This window comes from Rhagoletis pomonella, unplaced genomic scaffold (genome assembly GCF_013731165.1).
Source record: "Rhagoletis pomonella isolate Grant_MI unplaced genomic scaffold, Rhpom_1.0 Rhpom_scaffold_00006, whole genome shotgun sequence".
Lineage (NCBI taxonomy): Eukaryota > Metazoa > Arthropoda > Insecta > Diptera > Tephritidae > Rhagoletis > Rhagoletis pomonella.
Window position 1 is genome coordinate 82242176 of NW_023458560.1, and position 22418 is coordinate 82264593.

At 34.8% G+C, this 22418-nt stretch overlaps 2 protein-coding genes and 1 long non-coding RNA gene across 5 annotated transcripts; all 3 read right to left on the bottom strand.

Annotated features, from left to right (window-relative positions):
* Window positions 1–5900: 5900 nt before the first annotated feature.
* Window positions 5901–9217, bottom strand: LOC118741482. The gene is made up of 2 exons (XR_004993292.1): window positions 9183–9217; window positions 5901–7253 (listed from the first exon to the last, which is right to left on the bottom strand). It is a non-coding gene; the product is annotated as an uncharacterized LOC118741482 (long non-coding RNA).
* Window positions 9218–10285: 1068 nt separating this feature from the next.
* Window positions 10286–13287, bottom strand: LOC118741476 (coiled-coil domain-containing protein 28B). 3 transcript variants are annotated; one of them, XM_036473469.1, is made up of 4 exons: window positions 12950–13287; window positions 12675–12891; window positions 10709–10786; window positions 10286–10656 (listed from the first exon to the last, which is right to left on the bottom strand). In XM_036473469.1, the coding sequence occupies exons 1-4, from the start codon at window positions 13097–13099 to the stop codon at window positions 10436–10438; spliced, it is 666 nt and encodes a 221-aa protein (XP_036329362.1). In that variant the 5' UTR covers window positions 13100–13287; the 3' UTR covers window positions 10286–10435. The 3 variants fall into 3 exon arrangements, with proteins under 3 accessions (XP_036329362.1, XP_036329361.1, XP_036329360.1); XM_036473468.1 differs by having other exon boundaries at window positions 10727–11053; XM_036473467.1 differs by having other exon boundaries at window positions 10709–11053.
* Window positions 13288–17011: 3724 nt separating this feature from the next.
* LOC118741786 (cytochrome c oxidase subunit 7A1, mitochondrial-like) lies at window positions 17012–17428 on the bottom strand. The gene is made up of 2 exons (XM_036473757.1): window positions 17262–17428; window positions 17012–17202 (listed from the first exon to the last, which is right to left on the bottom strand). The coding sequence occupies exons 1-2, from the start codon at window positions 17304–17306 to the stop codon at window positions 17059–17061; spliced, it is 189 nt and encodes a 62-aa protein (XP_036329650.1). The 5' UTR covers window positions 17307–17428; the 3' UTR covers window positions 17012–17058.
* Window positions 17429–22418: the final 4990 nt, after the last annotated feature.

Sequence of the window (22418 nt, forward strand, 5' to 3'; positions counted from 1 at the left end):
AATTTTCACCCTTATGCATAAAAAAATCTTTTTACCAAACTATGTATCTTTCTTTACTATCCTTAAAATAAAATGAAGAAAATCAAAAGGCATACTTACATATACATATGTATGTATACATATATATATATATATGCACATATGTATGCATGTTCAAAATTAAAAACGATTAACTCGCTTAGGAAACCTAACATTTCTCAATATACATACATACATACATAAAACTAATAAAAATACTACATACACGCAAAAATCATAACAAAAAAAAAACGATTAAAGAAAACAATTAACATTCCAGCTGGTTTTAACTTTTTTGTACATATATAAACATCTATAAACATACATATTTCTTCATGCTTACATATACATATACATATTCATACATAGAACATAGATTCAGGAAATTAAAGTATTTGCCAATTCACATTCAGTAAATTTTACGCAATTTTTATGCTTTTTATATAACACACAAAAATATATGTGTATATTTATGTACATATACAAACATACATACATATATACAAATTAAAATGTTATGTGCAAAAATATTAAAATTAAATTATCGATTGTGAAATTAAAGAAAGTCAAGATGCCTCCATGCGTCGTATTTGGTTTGTACGTATGTACATATATATACATATGCATGTATGTACATATATATGTATATATCTTTGCATATTTACTTGTTTTTAAATTAACATATTCACGTCGCGAATTTTTTCCATAAGTAAAAATTTATAAAAAATTTGCGTGGATGTATGTGTGCGAAATTCAATATAAAAGCGGCCGTTTGTACTAGCACTCGGTAGGAGTCAGATTCCATGCCAGTACCGAGCAACATAATCAGTTCTATCGGTTGTTGTTGTTGTAGCGGCTACCACTACCCCGCCCAGATCGGTTAGTCCCTCAATCGTTGTCGTCAATCTCTACTAACGGTAGCCCCAGGAAGCGTGCAGCCTCGACGGGGTCTGTCCATAAGGACAGGGGCGTTATCGAAGTGGGATTTATAGGGCGGGCATTCGTTGATAACATCTTCGTTTAATCTGCTCAGTTATGAGTTCAACCTGCTGCAGTAACCAGAACACAGTTGGGCTATTGTGGTCCGAGGTAGACGAAGTTCTGTCTCGTCCACGTCTGGTGGTTGTATGCCCAGAATGGCATTCACGGGTCGGGAATCTACATGACTCGAGACTGCCTATCTGTGAATGGGCCTCCTCGTGCAGGTGGTGTTGCGGCGACATCAAAAGGCATTCCGTCGCCCGATGACCACACGGGCGCTACGTAGTTCAAAACCGGCCGGCCAATTGCCTTGCACGTTGCCAGCAACGTTTCTTTGTCTTTGCCCCAGGTGATGCCGGCTAGCGACTTGAGGACCTTGTTGCGGCTTTGTACTCTGTTGACAATTGCGGTGGTATGCGCCGAGAAGGAGAGCAGGCTACCGAATGTTACTCCGAGTATCTTCGGGTTGTTCACCATCGGAATTCGTGTATCATCGATGTGAATTCCCAGTTGTAGTCTGACCTCCTTCGTCCAGGTGGTAAAAAGTGTCACTGAGGATTTTGTAGGGGAGAGGGTTAGGCTCCGTGCAGTGAAGAAGGGAGAAAGCTTGGCGAGATAACCGTTTACTTTCGAGCACAAGTCATCAATTTCATTCCCGGACGCCATGATCGAGCAATCGTCAGCATAAGAGACTATCGAGACTCCCTCTGGTGGTTGAGGGAGCTTTGAAATGTAAAAGCCAAACAGTAATGGGAAAAGGACACCATCCTGTGGAACCCCGTTTTATTTTCCTAGGTTTGCTCGATTTGTCTCTTAAAAGTTACTGACGAGTGACGACCACTCAGAAAATTCGCCGACCACCGTTTGGGAGAGAGGAGGCCTCTATGTCTTCTAGTAGCGTTGAATGGCTGACAGTGTCGAACGCCTTAGACAGGTCCAGCTTTACTAGAATGGTTCTCTCACAGGGGCGCTTTCGGTTTAGGCCACGAGCTATCTGGGTGTTTATGGCGTTAAGTGCTGTTGTTGTGCTGTGCACTTAACGTAATCCATGCTGATGCTTCGTTGGGGTCAGGTGGTTTGTAAAATACGGGAGTAGCAAGGCCTTTATTGTCTTCGCGACCGGGAAAAGGAGGGTTATCGGACGATAATACTCTCCTTTGTTGACTGGTTTCCCCGGTTTGAGCAGTGGGAACACTCTCCCCATCTTCCAGACGTCTGGAATGACGAGAGTGACCATTGACAAGTTGAGGACCTCCGTTAGGTACGCTATTCCCGTAGGACCCAAATTTTTCAGCATCAGCATGCACCTTCCATCGGGTCCCATGGCTTTTGAGGCTTTCGCCTTCCCGATGGCTACCCTTACCCCACCGCTGGTGAAGACAAGAATCGCACTGGGGTTTGGCAGTTTGTGCAGCCTTCCGGTCACTCGACATTTGGCTTTATCCACCGGAGGATGCAAGATGAACTGCCGGCTAAAATAGGTCGCGCATCGCTCCGGGTCCGACGAAGCGTGGTTAAGTTAAGAAGAAGAAAAGTTGACATAGGTCCGGTGATCCGCGGAAGCAAAGTCGGCTGGTTTATCAATAGAGATGATAATGGTAGCAACTTAATTGGTTTTTTTAAACGGAAATGGTAATCGTATCTCGTCATAGCCGAGCGGTAGGACATTTACCGATCGATCTTGACTGTAGATTTCGTCTTCTCCCCTGGTTTCTGGGCTGTTACCATTCAAAAGGACCGAAAAAAATGTTCCCTCAATGATTTAATGATGACAAGCGTCTCAAGCTCTACCTCCTCAGCCTGCTAATCGCAGCGTCGCTCTGTAGACGCCGACTTTCCTCGTCAGTTTGCTGAAGAGTGCTCTGAGAGAGCTGAAACTACTAATTTTTCTACATAAAATTTTCCAAGGCCACCATTAAAAAATAAAATTACCAATAAGTGCTCATTTACACACGGCGATTTTTGTTGCCGCAACTCGACGTTTGTAGGAACGAGGAAAAGAGAGGGGCACCGAGTTGCTCGTGCTCGGGCAACACGCTCTGTGCTCTCGTTCGTCTGTGTAAATTGAACCGCTGTTCACAGCTGGCAACAACAATTGCATACACACAAATCGCCGTGTGTAAATGAAACGAGCAACACCAAAAGGGAATGTGAAAAATCGCGTCGACAAAAGTTTCTGTGCATAAACACAGTCTAAGCGACAGCAGTTTCCAGTTGCATTTTGTAATATCCATTTTGAGAGAGATGATAAAGATTGCCAAGCGAAAGCAAAATTGTGTGCCAGAGCTTATACCAAGGCATGTCCAACAAGTTTTAATGCTACAGTTTAGTTGTTGCTTCTGGTATCGAAAGTGTCAAAAACTGTTCTGATTTTTTTCTTTTAAATCAAGCGTGCCATGTGAAATACAAAAAAATTAAAAAAAATTTTAATTATAAAAAAAAAAAATTGTTGCAACTTTCTTTCTTAGTAAATTTGTTTGCTTCTCGAAGCATTGATCCATCCTTTGCAAGGCTTAGTAATCAGCGGTTGTGCTGCTGAGTTGTGCGAAAGCATCAAAAGCCGCTATTCAATCGCTTGTTTTGTATGGAAAATGGTTTGACAAATTTTAACAATTTAGAATTTTTGTGAGAAGGAATTAAAAATATTTGACATTTTCGAGACTAACTAAATTCAAAAAGATCAAATCAGCTGCTCTACTGATACTACTTACCTGTTCAATGTGTCTTGGCTTATACTTACGGTGACCATATTTATGGGAGCCGAATACGGGACAAAAAATAATTTTGCAAATTTTTTCCACAACAGCTTACAGATCTTAAAGCCTTCTTCAATGATCCTAGATGTATAGGCCCTGAAACAGTATCCTTTTAGTAACATCACAAATATTTAGGATTATTTTCTCAAGATTTTTCCCCGTAAAATTTGTTGGAAAAAATCCGTTAAATTTTAGTATAACAAAGTGCAATTTTAAGTCGCTAAGGCTTACCATTAATTTTTGGCAATTTTATTTTTTTTTTACGGTGTTACGAATTTTTTTCATACAAAGTAAGTATGTTCGACCATTTTTTTGAAAGAGAAGCAAATAAGCAGCACTTTCCACTCGCACTTTTTTATACTACAGTGTATTACAGTGAGTTACAAAATGCAAACCAAATTTTTTTCTAAAGATTGTAATTAGAAATTTGGTATTATATGGTTTTCCTTGGGAAAAGAGCTTTACTTTCATAAAATAAATAATAGGCACTAAATAACCTATGGAAAAATTACCAAAACTTACTAAAACATCACTTAAATCACCTTCATGCCATTTTAATGAGCTGTTAACAAATACAGGGCATTAAAAGAAATACAGAACATTTGGCGTCCCGTATAAAATAAATAAATTACCAGGACAATAGGTCAAAAAAGAGGACTGTCCCGTATAATACAGGACGGATGGTCACCGTACTTATACTATCAAAAAGTATCAAAATGGCGTTTACGTTCAATAATAAGCGTTTTCGTCTTTGAGAGCGAATGCTGTCATATTCCGCGATATTTAATTACTAGCCTCCTCTTTAAAGCAAATTATCGTAACTTTAGAATAATGACTGTCACAAATTTCGCGGTTAAAGGGTAAGACGCCACTACAAATTGAAAATACAGCCTTAATCTTTGGACTTAGCACCGGAATCCCGTATTTTTAGGGAGTCGAATTTTTTTTTGCATTTAAAAGTTTTCAATGGAATATATGCAAAACCTCAATATCCGCTTATATACAGAAAATTGTGTACCATTGTGAACATTAAGTATCTTTTTTTTTAATGGCATTTACATGCAATCTTAGTACTTAGAACTAATAAGTATATTCAATTTGCTTTTACTTTTTTACTTTCGATGTTGCTCGTAATATTTGTGGCATGAGTAGAAATGGGAACATATTTACATATATAGGCCCTTATTATGAGCTGCATTCGATAGCCAGCGAAGATCGAAAGTGAAATTCGTATTATGAGCTATGCAAGCGTGTCGAAATTTTCGTTGAGTACCGAATTTTCTCTGTCGAACAGAATTTTGCTTTCGATGGTGTAGCGAAGTGTTAGAAAATTGTGAAAAATGTATGATTTTGTATATGTTTTCTTACATTTTGGCGGCTACACACTAATTTTAAACAATTTTTATTAATTTCATGCAATTCTAACATCGTGAATACTAAACACAAGCTCGAAAGGTTGGTTTTACTTGTTGTGAAAGAAAATCCCAATACTCTGTTGGCACGATCTCTGAGAACAAAATCGTAGCGCTGTTGATAGTTTTAAAATATTTTAAATAGATTTGGCTCGCAAACGCCTCTTTAGATGGTCGGAACTTTTTAATGAATCCGTAGACAAATTTCTTAAATATATATTTTATATCAAAATATATTCGAAAGACTAATAAACTTAAACTCTCTTAAACATTTGCTACTCCTGGCCAGTTTACTAAGCGAATCTGACGAATCGTTGAACCAGAACTCGTTGTACTCATTTTACCACGTTTTTATAAACTTGCTTTTTTTTTTACTTCATTTTAATTAGAACAAATTTACATACATAAATATGTATAAGCACACTATTTAGTTTGCTCGATTTGTAAACAAAGCTTCATCGAATGAGCGCCATAATACCAAATGAAAATTCGTTCGCTCAGCACTTTCGACCACAGTCGAAAATCGAATGCAACTCATAATAGGGTCCATAGTATTGAGTATATAGATTCTTATGTACACGCACATACATACATACATACATGCATTTCCAAGAGATTTCTGTGGCATTAGCCAAACATTTTTAAGTTCCAGCATTTAGCTTCAAAGATGTAACGCCACAGCAAATGAAACATTCAATTTTCACATCGGGCTATTGATTTAAAGATTTCTCACTTTTTTTATTCTCAATTATACTATGTAATACACATATACACATACATACATACATATTTATATAGCACAACGCAAGCAAAGTGGAAGTCGATTTAGTGGAAAACAAATACATAATAGCGAATTCCATTTTCCCCTAAGGAATGATGATGCCACTAAACTAGAAGGCTGGAAAAGAGGAATGAAATATCTAACAAATTTCAATTTTACAGGAATGAAGTGTAGGAGTTATACATATATTTTTTTAATAAATAAATGTTTGGTGTTTGTGATGCTTGGCATAATAAATAATAAAGTAAAAAGTATTGACGCAAAAAGGCATACATATACATACATACATATAAGGACTTTGCTTACTGCAGACAAACGAGAAATTCCATGTCCAGAGCGGTGCACTGGAAAATTATACTTATACTTACAGCTGTTGAATATGATGACGATAAAAAAAAACCAATGTTGAAACTTATATGTATGTGAGACGAAAACGAAAAAAATAAATAAAATTAAACTATGTGCATTATTTAATAATGGTATGAGGTGTATTGTAAACAATTATTACTATATACATACATGTAGAAATGGTGGTACACTGAAGGCGAAGTGTAAAAAAAAAAACAAAAAAAAAATGCAATTTATGATGAATATGAATAATTACTTGTTTATTATTATAAATATAGCATAGATAATGCAAGATAAAAAATATTAAATCTATATAAAGATTATTGCAAATATATACCTAAAATATATATATATAATAAACATATGATATACAAAAAAAGTTTTTTCGAATTCCACTTATTGGGAAAATGTCGAAGGTAATACAACAACAAAATTTATTATATTGAATGGATTATTTATGAAATGAATATCCTACCACAAAGTTTTAAGCTTAACAAGTACATATGTATGTAAGTATGAGTTACGATAGGTCGGTTTTACACAGGAACATTTCTGCCAAGAGAACAACTCAGTCTGAAGGCAAGAGAGGTGAGGTAAAGTTTCTCAAAAAGTTGCTCCAGCTTCTACCCCGCATTAAAGTGACAGTTCTGCTGCAGCGCACCAACACATGCGCAACCACGAAAATGCCGCTGCGCAAGTTTCAACCCAATTTGCCATAGGGCGAAGACGACGTCGTTGCGACGTCGCTCTGGTGAAGTCGTTTGTGTGAACTCGAAACGAAGTCGTTTTTTCCATACAAAATTCAACGTCGTTTTTTCTCATCGAATCGAAGTCGTTGCGACGTTGGTCTGGTGAAGTCGTTTGAGTGAACTCGAATCCGTTTCTTCGAACCCACATGTTTTTTGAAGAAACCTTCGGCCTGGGTTGGACAAGTTCCACGCCCTCATTATTATATATCTAAGTATAAATAAAAGTAATTTATTTGTATAGTAAACCGTTTTTATTATGACATTTTTTTATTATGACAGAATATGGAATCCACAATGTACACTTGTACTCAGAAAATTAAGCCGCCTACATCTTTTTATTTTTAGTAGTCATAATATTCTTCATATTTTTTTTATTTTTTTTTTTATATATTTTTTTATAAAGGTGCAGTTCACTCTATGGACCTTATTAATAAAAAATAAAATTTGTGGGTATGAAGTTTTTTTTTTTTTAATTTGATATAAAACTGTACTTTTACTTTAAATTTGGTATAAATTTTGAGCATCGTTTTGCAGTTCGCTGGTATATCGTTTTTGCGGGCTGCAGGGGAGTCGTTTTTGCGGCCTGCCGGCGAAGTGTGCTTTTCATCCGACGGCGAGTCGTTTGCGACTCGGCCGCTGCGGTGTAGTGGTAAGCAGTGCGCGCTTCCACTCCGCTGATCCTGGGTTCAAGCCCTGGTCAAAGCAACATCGAAAAAAAATATAGAAAAAAGGTTTTTCCCTCGGCAGGCAATGGCAAACCTCCGTGTGTATTTCTGCCATGAAAAACAGCTTCTCATAAAAATACTATCACCGTTTGGAGTCGGCGTAAAACTGTAGGTCCCTCCGCTTTGTGTGACAACATCAAGGCGCACGCCACAAATCGGAGGAATGGTGGATCCAATATGGCGGACGATTTATTAAAAAATTTATAGATTGTTATGAAGCTTGCTGTCCAGAGATTTTCGGCGTCACTGATTTCGAAATTGATATTCAGTTTTCAAAAATCAAAATGCCGGACCCAATATGGCGGGCATTTCTTCCAAAATGTATACATTTTTATGAAGCTTGGTATTTACTCAATATGTATTTGACAGATTTCAATGAAATTTGGTAATTAGGGATTTTCGTCGTATCTGAGTTCGAATATCAAATCAAATTTTCAAAAATTAAAAATGGCGGATCAAATATGGCGTCCCGAACAATAGGCATTTTAAATTTTGAAAATTTAATTTCGATTTCGTAATCAAAGATAACGAGGATCTCTGAATAACAAACTATAATTTAAAAAAGTAGTCCGCCATACTGGATCCGCCATTTTGATTTTTGAAAATTTAAGATCAATTTCGAAACCAGTGACGACGAAAATCTCTGGATACCAAGCTTCATAACAATCTATACATTTTTTAAGATATCTTCTGCCAAATTGTATTCGCCATTTTAAATTTTGAAAATTTTATATCAGTTTCGAAATTATTGAAAAGGTAAATCCCTGAATACCAAATTTCATTGAAATCGATCAAATACATATGACTGATTTAAAGTAATTATTTCATGCATATACAAAAATTACAACTTTTTTTTTATTTTTTTTTTCCCACAGGTCACATAGGGACGAATCGACAATATAAGACGACAAAAATGTTTACTCCATATTGGGGATGTGGCGGATGTGGAATTTTAGACATCCGCGGATGCGGATTCGAATGCGGATGTCATGTATTTTTAAGAAATAATTTAAGTGTGTAAATTAGGTGACTTAGGTAAATAAAAAATGGAAGGGTTAGTAATTTTTAATAATCTGCCTTATCCTGAGTTTCGCCCGAAAATTTGTATTCCGCCCAAAGTAAATACATGAACACTAAAAGTGAAAAGTGAACCGGCCCGGGAAAAATGAAACTCATGATAAGACGAATGTTGTTTTTAGTACTTGAATTTAAAAATTGGAACATTGTATTTAATAAAAACTTTTTAAAGGGTCGTAAATCAAACCTGCGCCACTTTATAACTACTCGCTCTAAGCGACTAACTTGAAAAACTTGAAACTTGACAAAATTGTAAATTCATTTCGATTGACACTGCACGAGTTGAGAGGACTTTCAGTTATATTTATTTAATTTTATTGCGGTGCAATAATTACTTTCTGAGAATTTCATCGGGGCCGCAAATGTCGGATGTATCCTCCTGACTTCCATCTTCACAATCTAGCATCATGGCACGATCGTTGTTTAAACACCGTTGTTTTCCAAAGAACTCTTCATTCTCATTATTTTGGTTGTTTCGGAATTCGGAGAACCTGTCACTTCATCAGCGTTTTTCGATTTTAGTTTTTGTAACTCATTTTTTTAATGCTTTCTTCTGTGACTGGTCAGATATGCGTGTTATCAGTGCACTTGCATAATATTCTAGGGACCGAAAATAACAGTTATTTTTTTACGAGTTAAATTTGGCCTTATATTTTTTATTCCGAAATAAACGTCCTTTCCGGATAATAAACAAACTGCTTATCCAAATTAAACAAATTTGGTATCATATGAAAGAGGACTGAAATAGCTTTTAAATAGAAAAAACGAACGAAGATTACCACCTCGATTTATATTGTTTTTTTATAATTAATACTAAAGAAATTCATATAAATACATACCTGATCCAAGGTTTGTTCTATGGTTATTAATTAACATTTTTTATTGAAATACTTTTCAATATGTGTCTTTCCTCGTTTAGACATTTCAGTTTTAAAGCTATTAAGTCCTCTTTCATTTGATACCAAACTTGTTTAATTTGGATAAGCGATTTGTTTATTATCCGGAAAGTACTTTTATTTCGAAATAAAAATATTTGGCCAAGTTTAACTCATAAAAAAACTGTAATTTTCGGTCCCTCCAATATTCGCATTCGCAAAAATCAATGCAATACAATGAATATGAGAATACAATTAATTTTCGTGGTTTTCATTATAGCACGATTTATTACATTTTTTTAATCTTATTTTATTTTATTTTTTTTTTATTTATAATCGTTTCTCGATTCGAACATTTTCGTGACAATTACTGCACACTGCAGTGCCGTTTGAGTTTTTATGTACATATGTATGTAATTTTGTCACTTCTAATGTTTATAAAAATAGGTGCCCTACCAAATATTTATATTTATTGCATTATAAACTTTTCGACACCCAATATTTGTTCATGAAACATTTTCCATATCGTGTGTTAAAACTTCCCTGCAAAAATGCTACATCAGTTATATGCCAGCTTTATGAAAATTTATTACGACTGGTATATTCTTTTATAAAAATTATAGCAGACTACATTTTTAGAAAACCTTCCATCATAACATAGGGACAAATTGTGCTGATCCGCTTATAATTATAGCTGTGGGCTCAAACATATTTCAGAGTCCTGTGTGACTTGTTTGCAACTGCTCAATTGAAACTGATAACTGTTCCAGTCGTTGGACTAGTTGTAACATATTTTCCTGTGCCTTAGCTGAATTCAAGTCGTTAACATTTTCTAAGGAGTCTTCCTCGGCAGCGGCCAATTCGAAGTGTAATTTAGCTAAGCTCTCCTGTTGCTCACGTATTTTTGTCATTTGTTCCATCGTGCAGCCGGAGCCTAAACAGGACATAACTTGAGTTTTAAAATTTATCGCATGCAACCTACCTACCAAAAGCCTTTAGTTTACCGGAATGAAAATCGTCCAGAAGGCCTAAAAGCGCTCGCTCCATGTGTTTCACGTCCGGTACTTCTGAGACAAATGAGTGATGCTTAATAGGACGCTCATCAAATTTATCAAGTCTAGAGCCACTGTCGCCATTGCTGGTGTTAAGATTAGAAGGAGAAGGATCGTCGGCAATTGTTTTCTCATGTAGCATGCGCAGGTCCCCTTTATCATCGGAGCTATAAATTTGTTGGCTGTCAGTAATACCATCGCTGTTATTATGGAATATTTCGCTGCTTACTACTGTGATGCTGTTGATGCTATGATCGCTACTGCATGTTTCATCGGCCTCTTTCAGCACAATTATTAAATGTGGTGATTTACGTTTTCGAGAATATTTAATGTCCAAACGATATTAAATAAAAAAGTAAATTAAAAACAAAAAAACATAAATAATTTAAAACAAATTAAAAAATTCATACATCCATTATAAGGATATAACTGCAATTCATACGAGTATAATAATAATAATAATAAAAATTATCCACACAAAGGAACTTAATGGACGTCATCTTTAAAGATTGATATAATTCCTTGATCTGTAATAGATCACAGGAACGTGGTTTATGCAACAGTGTAAAAATGTTCATTGCTTCTTTACGAAGTGATTGAAAAACTTAGTATTTAAAAAATAAATCTCTCCAGTTCCAATACACTTTTTGCTTTATTCAAAACCGTAACTAGTTTACTTCTGTAATTATTTCACATATTTTAGGTTTGTGGGGGGTAAACCACCGACCTTTGTAAAAAGGTGGTACATATGTACAGTGATTTAAACAAGACTTCACAAATACATTTTTTTTTGTTATTTATCTGCAAAAATATGGTTCAAGCTTTAACCGCAGACATAGAACTTTATACGAAATTATGGAAAATTAAAAAAAAAAATTCATCAAAATTTCGATCTTTAAACATTTTTGGGTATGCAAAGTTTAATTAATTTTGTTGAAACTTGTATAAGCTTTGAAACTTTTATTTATGTGGTATCTGATGTAGATCGGCCCATATTTTAAATGAAAATTATTAACAATAAATAAATAAAGATAAGTTGCCAGCAGTATCATTTTGAATTTTGCTGCTATTATTTTGAACGCTACTATACATACATATTTGAAGAAATATTTGCTCTGGAAGTTGTTCTCTTGTAAAATTCGAAAAACTGGGCTTAGCAATGTTTCACCCTTAGCTGGCGGAACACTTTTCGATTGTTTTACTTTGACTTTATGAAATGCTCCTGGCTAAAATTGAACGTCCAATTTGCATATTAGTTCATTTTTATTTACATACAGAGCATAAAATCGTCCTCCTCTTCTTGTTTCTGCAAACAATTGCAAGTTTGCGGCTGGTTTACTTTTTTGGGGTTTAGCCAGATTTTTTTTTTAAATCCTCTCAATTAAGTAGCGAATTGCATAGAAATAATTCTGGTATTGCCAAGTATCGCCCTTGATTTTAATGCTGGCTGATTTCGAACGGAACTATACATAGTTGTTAAATTTTTGTCTGATAACATAAAACTTTTTAAGTTAAGGAAGTGATATTGATTTGAATAAGCACTAGTTTTTGAAAATTTTATATGTGAAAATGCTTAGGGGACGTGTAGATATAAAGTAAACTTCTTGCTATTTAACGTCAATGCTAGTGCAAATTTTAAAACATACTGCATTTAAACTAAAATAAACAATACGCAGAATGGAATGGAGACATGTAAGAAACTAAATGAATATTAAATCGATTGAAACAAAAATTAACAATGCATTGAAATGAACAGAATTGCACACTTAAACAGTACATATGTAGTAGTATGCTTAAGCTCCTTCATAAGATATGCAAAACACCAGCATCTGGCATTTAACAGTGGCTGTGAATGTACATCAAGGATACTTTAAAGGTAAATAAAAACTAATTTAATTACCTTTCAGTAGCTTTCGTGGTCGTGATTTAAAGTCGAGCCGCTCATCATTGCTACAACATCCTACGCTTGCACTTCCATGCAAATGCGGTCGTGGACGACGCTCATTTACGTATGTAACTTTAGCCGACGTTAGTTGTCCTTTTTCTGATGTGCGCTCTATGGAACAACTAGCGGAATTTCTACTACGAGTTGTGTCACCACTGGACATGGTTTTTATCTACCAAAAAAATTATTAGGCAATCAGCTTTATTTTTCACTTGAGCTTATTATATTACATTAATTTTTGGCACTGTCGGGGAAGGTGGAGAAGCTACGGATATTGGATCTGATTGTGGTATGGTCGACAGGTTGTTATGGTCCTCCTCGCCATCGATGTCGTTAGAAACTAGCTTTTGTCTTTCCACAACCTCATCATTGGTCTCCATATTCTCCTGATTTCCGCACGCAATCAATACTTTAGTTTTTAGCCCACGGCATTTTCAGCTAATTTATTAACAGATTAAAATTAAGCAAGTATTTTTCACACTTTTTTCACAATCATGCCAAATTCCAAAACAAATGAGAATCCGTATCAATAAACTAATTTGGCAATATTCATACAGTGGCTGCAAAAAACACTAGGTATGATTCCTAACTGTGAAGATACACGATCAAGAACTTGCATTCAAGCATCAAGGATGACATGATACGCAACTCTCTCACAGGGCTGCCAGACGCTTAGAGTCTAAAATGCGTACACGGACAAAAGGTGAAAAATCCGTACAAAATCCGTACGCTCAAATTAGTTTGGCGAGCAAAAAAAAAATCTAAGTGGTGAACACAGAAATCGTACTTTAAATAACATCAAATAATGCAGCACATATTTCCACTAGTCCTATTTGTTGATTGCTTCACAGACCTTATAATTTTTCTGACCAGAACTTTTTAACAAACAGTGTGTTCTTAGTTTATGTACATGTAACAAAACTTTTCAGGTAGATGGTCGACCCCACCGAGTAACAGTATAATGTTTAAAGCGGTGGTTAAAGTTGAAAAAAATAAAGAAAATTAGAGTTTTTTTTAAATTTTAACTGACAAAAACTTCCAACAATCGAAGTCTACCAATATATGGTTAAGGCTGGCTTTCATTAGGTCAAAATCACTGACATCAAAAACTACCTTCATCTGACAGCTGTTCAATTGATGTCAAATGCGTTTTCATTACATTTTAAAAACTGACCAAATGTCGATACCGCTGTGCATGTTAAAGACTGTCGTCAAATTTCGGTGTCAGTGATTGACATTCCGTTTTCATTACTGATGTCAAATGTGTTGTTAAATTTTTACAAAAAGTGTAGAATACCGACCTTTTAGCTATAGACAAATCAAAAATGTAATTCATGTTGGCAAAAATCGAAATTGTATATATATTTCCTTTAAATAGCGTTTAACAAAAACTTGTCTTAAAAATGGTTATAATAAATACGTCCTAAAAAAGCTATTAAAATTATCTTTGAATTGTCATCAATACTTTTCTAATCAGTCAAGTAGTTTCCGAGATATTAAACATATAAAAAATAAGAAAGTTGAAGTTTAACCTGTTATGTTTTCTTTGTTTTTTACTTGTAGCTAGAATCAGCTGTACCCATGGCAAACGAAATCAAAATTGCCAACATGTTGGCAAATACATTTTGATTGTCAAATGCTGCCACACGTAATTTTAAAGCCCTATAACTCCTCTTCTCATGTTTGATTTTTAAAATCGGGTTGAAAATAGTCAAGCTCTTAATAGATAAGTCCCTCAAGTACGAAAATAACGCATTTTAAAAAAAAAAAAAGTTGGGGTTCAGGAACTATAAGAAAGCTATGAGATATGTGTAAAACAGGCAAATTTTTACACACCGTACGGAAAAATCTGTACATCTGGCAGGGCTGCTCTCATTTTGCTTCCGAGAATCTAATAGGGAATTTACATGAGGCGATTTTCAGGCGATTTTTAGTTGAAAGCAACAATCGCCTGGTGTAAACAGCCTTTCAACTAATCGCTTACAATGAAGTTGGTCGGCTCCGTACTTTCGTTCAACTTTTGGTTCAACTAATCGCCTGTGAAAGTGAAAGCACTGTCAAATAAAGTTGGACTGAACAGCTGACAAGCCAAAAATAGTGAGCTGCCACTAGATACGCCCAAAACGCACCGATTTAATTTCAATGGATTTCCTGAAATCACATTACAAAATCTGGCTTAAAGATAGCGTTTTGAAGAAAATGTATTTTAAATGGTAATTTTTAACATTAAATAATGAAGAAGACAGTAAACTTCCAAAACATTTGCTAGTTTTGTTGAATAAAAAAGTTCACCAAAATTTAGTCAAGCAATCTCCCAATATCTATTTCACTCCAGGGGCAATATTGGATGTTATAAAATGCACTTTTTAACAGCGCTCTCACGCGAGAAAGAGTTTTGTATCATGTTATCTTTGTCAATCATGATTCAATAATAGATTCTTTCCCGTATGCAACGCGGGATCCCTCGGGTGCCAAAAATAGCCCAGAAATAATTCCCTTACACAAAAAATTGGTAATAGAGAGCGAAAATTGGAACGTATTGGATTCTAAGTGTCTTCATGTTCCTGCCCGAAACAGACTTTTTCTGTGGTTTTTTGCGTTCCCGTACTTATGGACTTCGTTAAATTTTTGATAGAAAATTTTTGGCTTATTCTCCAATTTCCGGATCCGGTCCGGGTTGTACGCGAAAGAACCTAATTAAAGGTTCTGACAGTTGACTCTCTCGCACCACCACCAACCAGCGTTGCGGTTTTGATACAATTTGTTATTCAAAGTCTTAAAATTTATATATAGATGTTTATAATTTTGATTTGGTAACTCTTATAAGGGAAATACAACCCGGAATTGCTTTGCATTCGCCGCTGTATGAGCTCTAAATGCTACTCTAAATTTACATTTATCCAAATTTCGTCACCTAAATGCAACTCCATCTCTTCATTAAGGGTCTAAATGCTAAAAGCAACCCTGTGATCTCCAAAAATGTCCACGATTCGAACATGGTTTCATGAGAAAAAGTAGCAAGTGATCGCCGATCGAGATTTCATTTATTTTTTTTTTTTTTGTGAATTAAGGTAACAATATGTATATATGTGCATATATATATATCTGCGTTGGTTTGGAATAGTAGCTTATGTCGGGAAGCGGGCTTTAGTATAATGCGGCATACCCTTTATTATTCTCTAAGGGCCAGTTTTTCAGTGCACGGCCGTGGTTTAAACTAATAGCGTTTTATTTTCTCGAAATAATGTTGCATTTATTCTACCCTGCGCCAGGGCTATTAAGTTTTCTCAGCATCTTCGCATGCATATTGCGTGCTCTTTCCTTAAAATGTTGCACTCTGATAATGTTGCCAAATAAGCGGTGACATTTTTTTCGAAAAAAGAAAACGCTATAAGTTTAAACGCCCGATCTGGCTGATTTAAACTAAGATCAGCCAATCAAATGTCAGCCAGCTGTTCAATTTAATATAGTTTACTTAATCTAAGTTTAAACTGGCACTGAAAAACTGGCCCTAAATGACAAGGAATTTTTAGATGAGACTTAATAAAAATATTAACTTGCTGGTATCGAAACTATTTCTTGCACGTTTATTTGCCAAAAACTCTTCAACAGATCGGCGCCAGTGAGTCATTCGCAATCGTAGGCCTTTCGATATAAGCTACTATTCCATACGAACACAGATATACGCACATGTGTATAGCTTGATGTTAGATAACTTTTCTTGACGTTTTGTTGAAACAATTTTTTATGAGTGGCAACCATGTACGGAATTTAAGTTTTTCCCAAAAAATTCCTTATCAAGTAGACTTTTTGAAAAATATGACAAGTAATTTTTAAGCAAAAAACAAAACCCACTTCAATTCTCATATACAAATTTAGGATTATCGTTAATTTGTTCATAATCGAATGATCGGATTTAAACCAAACTAGTATAGGACCACCTGTGAGGTAACACCTTTCCTTAAAAAAAAAAAAATTATAGAAATCGGTTAACGTGGTCCAAAATTATGCGTTAACATAGATTTAAAAAAAAAAAAATAAAAAAAATATTCCGACGAATTGATAACCTTGTGCTTTTTGTTACGTCGGTTAAAAATAGAAGTTTACAGAAACAATCGTTATCGCAAATTCTTGACAATTGCAATTCACTTCCGAGTGAATTTCAACCCCTGTGGCCTGTGGGATTGGCTGTACAATTTAGTTGCGAGTAGTCGATTTTGTAATCCATCTCAATTAGTATACACTACTTCTTTTCAATTACTTAACTAGTGAAAGTTTGATTATTTGATTCATTTTGATTAATTTAATTGTTTATTTAACTAGTCCTTTCTAAATTTATTTAAGCCGACTTCTTCTTGAAACCCAATGCATAGATCATTTGGACTATGCCTGCAAGTCCTATGCCGCAAAGCCCAACCGTCAAACCAAACAATACTTTGTCTACTGGTCCTCCCTTTAAGAAAACTGGAAGATCGTTATGAGCCTAGAAATAATTATTAGTTAATAAATTTAGTCTCGGAATTTTATATTCTGAAATATTACTTGAAATTTCTTCATGCTATTTGCAAGTCCATCCGGCAATGCCATTTTTGTTTCGTAAATAATTGCGTAAGTAATCCTAAAATAAATAATAAAATCAAACGCAAAATATATCTTTGAAGCACTGAGCGTTATACGTTTTTGAAAATTATTTTCGTTATTTTCTAACTCTTTAGTACAATTTCAGACCTACCAAGGAAATTTGTATCTGTATTATATATGCAGTTACTTTCGCAAGATGCAGAATGTATGTACGCGAATGATGGAAGAGATATCCATATGTAAAATTAGATTTTGGCATGCATACATGCACACTCACTATGTGCATATCGCACACTATCTTCAAGAGGGGCATAACTCAAAAAAAATGTTGATTTTTTGACATAAATCAATTCTTAGGGTTTATCTCTAGTTAATGCAAATATTTTTTTCTTCATGATTACGACCTCTAACTAGAAAACTACTGTTATACCTGATTTTGTATTAATTACGTTGAATCTGTACGATCCATAAGCAGTTATATTTTCGAGTCTGATTTTTGAGTTGTGTCTCTTTCGAAGATTGTGTGCGATATGTATGTATGTGCATATAGTGTGAACTGATTACTCGGTTTTTCTTAATTGTCCTAATTCAATGCAACTATTTGCAAACGAAACTACCAAACTAAAGGTGCTGTGAGACGTGGCAATGCAATCGCTTGTCAAAATGCGAAATTGAAAGTCTACTTTTCCGTGTACGGAGCCAGAAAGTCCTTTTTGCAAATTTGCAGAAATCACTTCGGAAATAAAAGTTGCAAGGTGTATCTGCAACTGAAATTAAGCATTTAACTTTCAAGAAATAATTGCAACTTCTCGTGCTGTACTAGCAATTTTCATTTTGGCTGCAAGTGCTGTCAAACGGATCGAGTGTTGCCGTGCGACACGATTTTTGGCGAATTTGTACAAAATTCGAAAATTGTTGAATGAAATATAAAAATATGTGTAATGAATTTATTCTATGCAGGTGACGATACTTTGACTCGGAAACAGTATCGAAAAAAGTATCGATACCTGTCCATATAAGGTACTCATTGAGTATTCCGTATTAAGTTAAATTAAAAATGCGTGTCTCTTTTTTTCTCACAAATAAAAATATTTTGGTAGCGTTTATGAATTTCCAAATAGAGTGTTTTTTTTTGAACCATTGAACATTTTCTACAGACTAGAATCGGAAGTAGGGCTTAAATTTTCTGGGCTTGGGATACGTTTAATATTTTCTAAGAATTTTTTTTTTATTTTGATTCAGCTCAATAACAGCGCTATTTGGCCCTACCCATATATGTCAAATCAAAACGAGAAAGTCTAGTACCGTTTTTGTGAATGTATTAGCTTTGATCCAATACTTTTCGTGAAAAATCCTGTAAAACTGTCAAACAGCAAAACTACTCTCTGTAGTGAGAGTAAAAAGTGAGTAACAACAAGAAGTACGGGAACAAAAAAAAAACATTTTTCCTGTAAAAACGTCAACCAGTAATTGCTTGACACTTTTCATGATTTTACCAGAAGAAAAAGTTCGTGTAAAATCTTGCAACTTCATTCTCTACACAACTCTCCAAAAATCGCTCTCATTTATAGAATTTTGGAGGAATTTGGAGTACGGTATAATTTTTCCTGTAACTTCCTGCAAGTTCGTGTAAAAACCTGTAAGTTCATGGAGCGAGATTTTCCAGCACGTGAAGACGGCCGGTTACCGAAGATTTTGTGGCCGGAAAATTGTATTACCAAAAAATTTTACCACTTCTTGTCACCGCGATTCTAGGTACGTTGGTAATGCAGTGAAAATATTCAGCAGTTCAGCTATGGGGATTTGTGGAAATTCTTGTGTTGCATATTTCACGGGGCAATATTTTGTTACCAGCTCATGAGATGGTAACCGAATTTACCGGTTACAAGAGCGCACAGAATGCGAAGAAGGTTTAAAAATTGACAGACACTTTAATTACCGGTTACAAAATTTATGTTACCAGCGCAGAATAGACCAGTAAATGGAAAATGATTTTTTATTTGCTTTAAGTTTTTATATAAAATTCAAAAAATTTAAATCATTTTTAATTTAAAATGCTTTCGTGAAATTGGCTGTTGGACATTTTATGACTGTTTTGTGCACACTTTAGCAGGTTTAGTAATTTTTTCAGGTCATTAATTTTGTTATAAGCATACAAATGTACGGCAACATAACTGAAAGTGAACTTGTCTGCATTCACCGTGTAAACAACAGACAATAAGTAGTATCGGAAAGTTTGATTTTCAGAAATAAAAACTGCCTTCGAAAGCCACTTTACATGCAAGATGTAACTGCTCTGTTTAGGAAACTCTTGACTTTGACAGACTTTTGAAAAGGACATGCACGTGCCCCGTCTAACAGCTACTTTACTTTGGAAAACATTATGGGACGGTTTCACATACAAACTGAAGTCGAGTAATGTCGTCACCTGGGTAAAAGATTGTCGAATGTTACTTTCTGCAGGGTTTGGGAAATCGATGTTAAAGAATCAGTCAAAATTTCTCAAATCTGTACAATTGTTTCTTACCAAAATTTAATGCTTGATTGTACATACTATTTAAAGTATAAAACTACGTTGTCTTTAATTTTCAGTAACTGATATAGCTTTTACAGCCCTCTTTTTATAAAATCATTTTGTCGTATGTTACATGTTCACGTTAAACGCTAGCCAGTTGTATGACATACTACAAATAACGCACACAGCAAGTAGGCATACGGCTGAAATTGTTGAAATTATTTTTTGCTTGTACGCAAAAATTTGATTCTAATACACCTGAGTTTTAAATTAATGAACAAAAATCAAAAAAATATTAAACAATTTTTCAATAAGAGTTGCCGTAGCACAAACGACTATCTATTGTATAGGATTGGTGTGATTTTGTCGTACGTACCATACTATTAGTCACCACAAAATGTTGATAGAAATTGCGCTTACGACAATCTCTTGGATCGTAAATTTTTTCTTCTTCGTGCACGAAACAGCCCGGACTTATTTTCCGAGCAGAAATGAGCAAGAAGTTAATTCGAAATAACAGCCGTTATTTGTTTACATCCGATAGTAAATTTTGTAAAATACAAAAATGGAAAATAGCACTAAAGGCTCAGAAATGTAGGTATTTGCTAATTGTATAAGCTATATAAATACATATAAAAATCATTGTTTAGAACTGATTTGTTGATTCCGGGCACAAAAAGTGTTTTTTGCGTTCCTCAAACTCTGGCACTTTTGGCACGGGTTGACATATTTTGATACTTGTGAGAGAGTAACTTATTTTTATACTCTAGTTACCGAAACAGCCCGGAAAGCATCTGGAACAAACCTTCGATCACGCAAGAACAAGAGAGTGAAACAGTCAATTTTTTAGCGGATTCTACGCACGATATAGCGAACAGACTACCGCAACCCGTACTTTGGTTTTTTCGATTTTTACAGCTCTCGATGTTCGTAAACAACGCCTCGAAAACTTTAAATGCACTGAAATTCACTACGCTTTCACCAAACTCACAGTTTTTCCCATTTCCTTTATTAAGTTTTATTGCAAATCATATATTTTCACAATTTAAAGCAATTAAATTTTACTATCGAAAAATAGAATATTAAGATAATTGACTAATCTCACATTATCTTTTATCGGCTTCGCTACTTTTTACCAAGGCGCATCCATACATATTGATGTATTGTATTGATGCGCCTTGCTTTTTACCAGCAAATGCCATCGCTGTCGGGAATGCGCAATCTTGTATTCTATCATTCTTGGGTTCTACGCCACCTCGTTTCATTGGAAAACGAAAGAGAAGTAAACAAAGCAAAGAAAACTAGAGTCCGACCGATTCTCAATTTTCGGCGGATGCCGATGCCGATTCCTTAAAGCAAAACTACCTTTAATAAAAACAAAGGAAAAACATAAACAAATAACAAAACACATTACAAAAACAATAATCATCCAAGAATCTATTCAGTTATTTGTGTACATACATAATTATGTAAAAAAAATAACGTGTCGCTTATACATAGGCTTTGTTTCTTTTCTTTTCTAGCAGATAATTATCAGAAAGAAGAAGAATGAGAAATTTGAAATAATTACGCTCACAGAGAGCGAAATAACGAAAAAGTAAAGAAACGCAATACTAGCAGAAACTAGCAAATAATCAGCTGATCGGTGTATTTGACTATTGAAAATATATGGCGCGAATTTTTGTTTATCTATTTTGATAGCTGCTAGTTTCTGATAGTAAAAATTTTACTAGCAGAAATTAGCAGGAGAACCGAATAAAGAAGAGCGTAAGAACGAGAGAGAGAGGTGCTAGTTTCTGCTAAATTTTTTGGTTAAGAAACGCTTTCCAGCAGAAATTAGTGATAATTATCTGTTAAGAAACAAAGCTATAGCATTGCAATCATGGTTGCCGTTTTGATACTATTGTATCATTATTGATAAATTTTTTTCTAAATTGTAAGATTTGATACTTCGATAATTTTATGTTCACAAATGCCCCATTTTGAAACTTTCGGCTAGCAGAAATGAATTTTCGAAAATAAGCGCTATTTTTAATAAAATATGAAGTTCATATAGAGATAAATTGCTTAATATAGCAGAAAAAAGTGATCCAGGTGGCATAGAAAATAAACTTAACTTTGCCTTGAGATGTGAGAATAACAAGCAAAACAAATTTGACAGCTAATAATCTGGGAATTGCCTGTGTACGCGGGGTGATTAAAAACGAGCTTTGATTGGGATTTTATTTATGTGTAAACATACCTTAAGTGAAAACATCGAGTGCAACCCTGAGATATTAAACTGCGGCTGTAGAGATTGAACAAAACACCGCCGTTGTTTTACGCCGCCGCCGCTAGTGGCAATTTTGGCGCACATTAGCAACAAAAACTCATTTAACAAGTGCTGAAGTAGTTCACTCATTTGTTGTTTTCCAGTTGTATATTGGTTTTCCAAATGTGTGGTAATAATTAAGTTTGTTTTCTACGATTGCTCGAGTGAAACCAAAATAAAGTAAAATATACTCATTTAGATTTTGTATTATTGTGGTCAGCTGGCAAAGTTTTTGGGTCCAGTGTAGTGTTGTTATTGTGCTTGTTCGTGATTTTGTTTTCGGTTGTGCCAT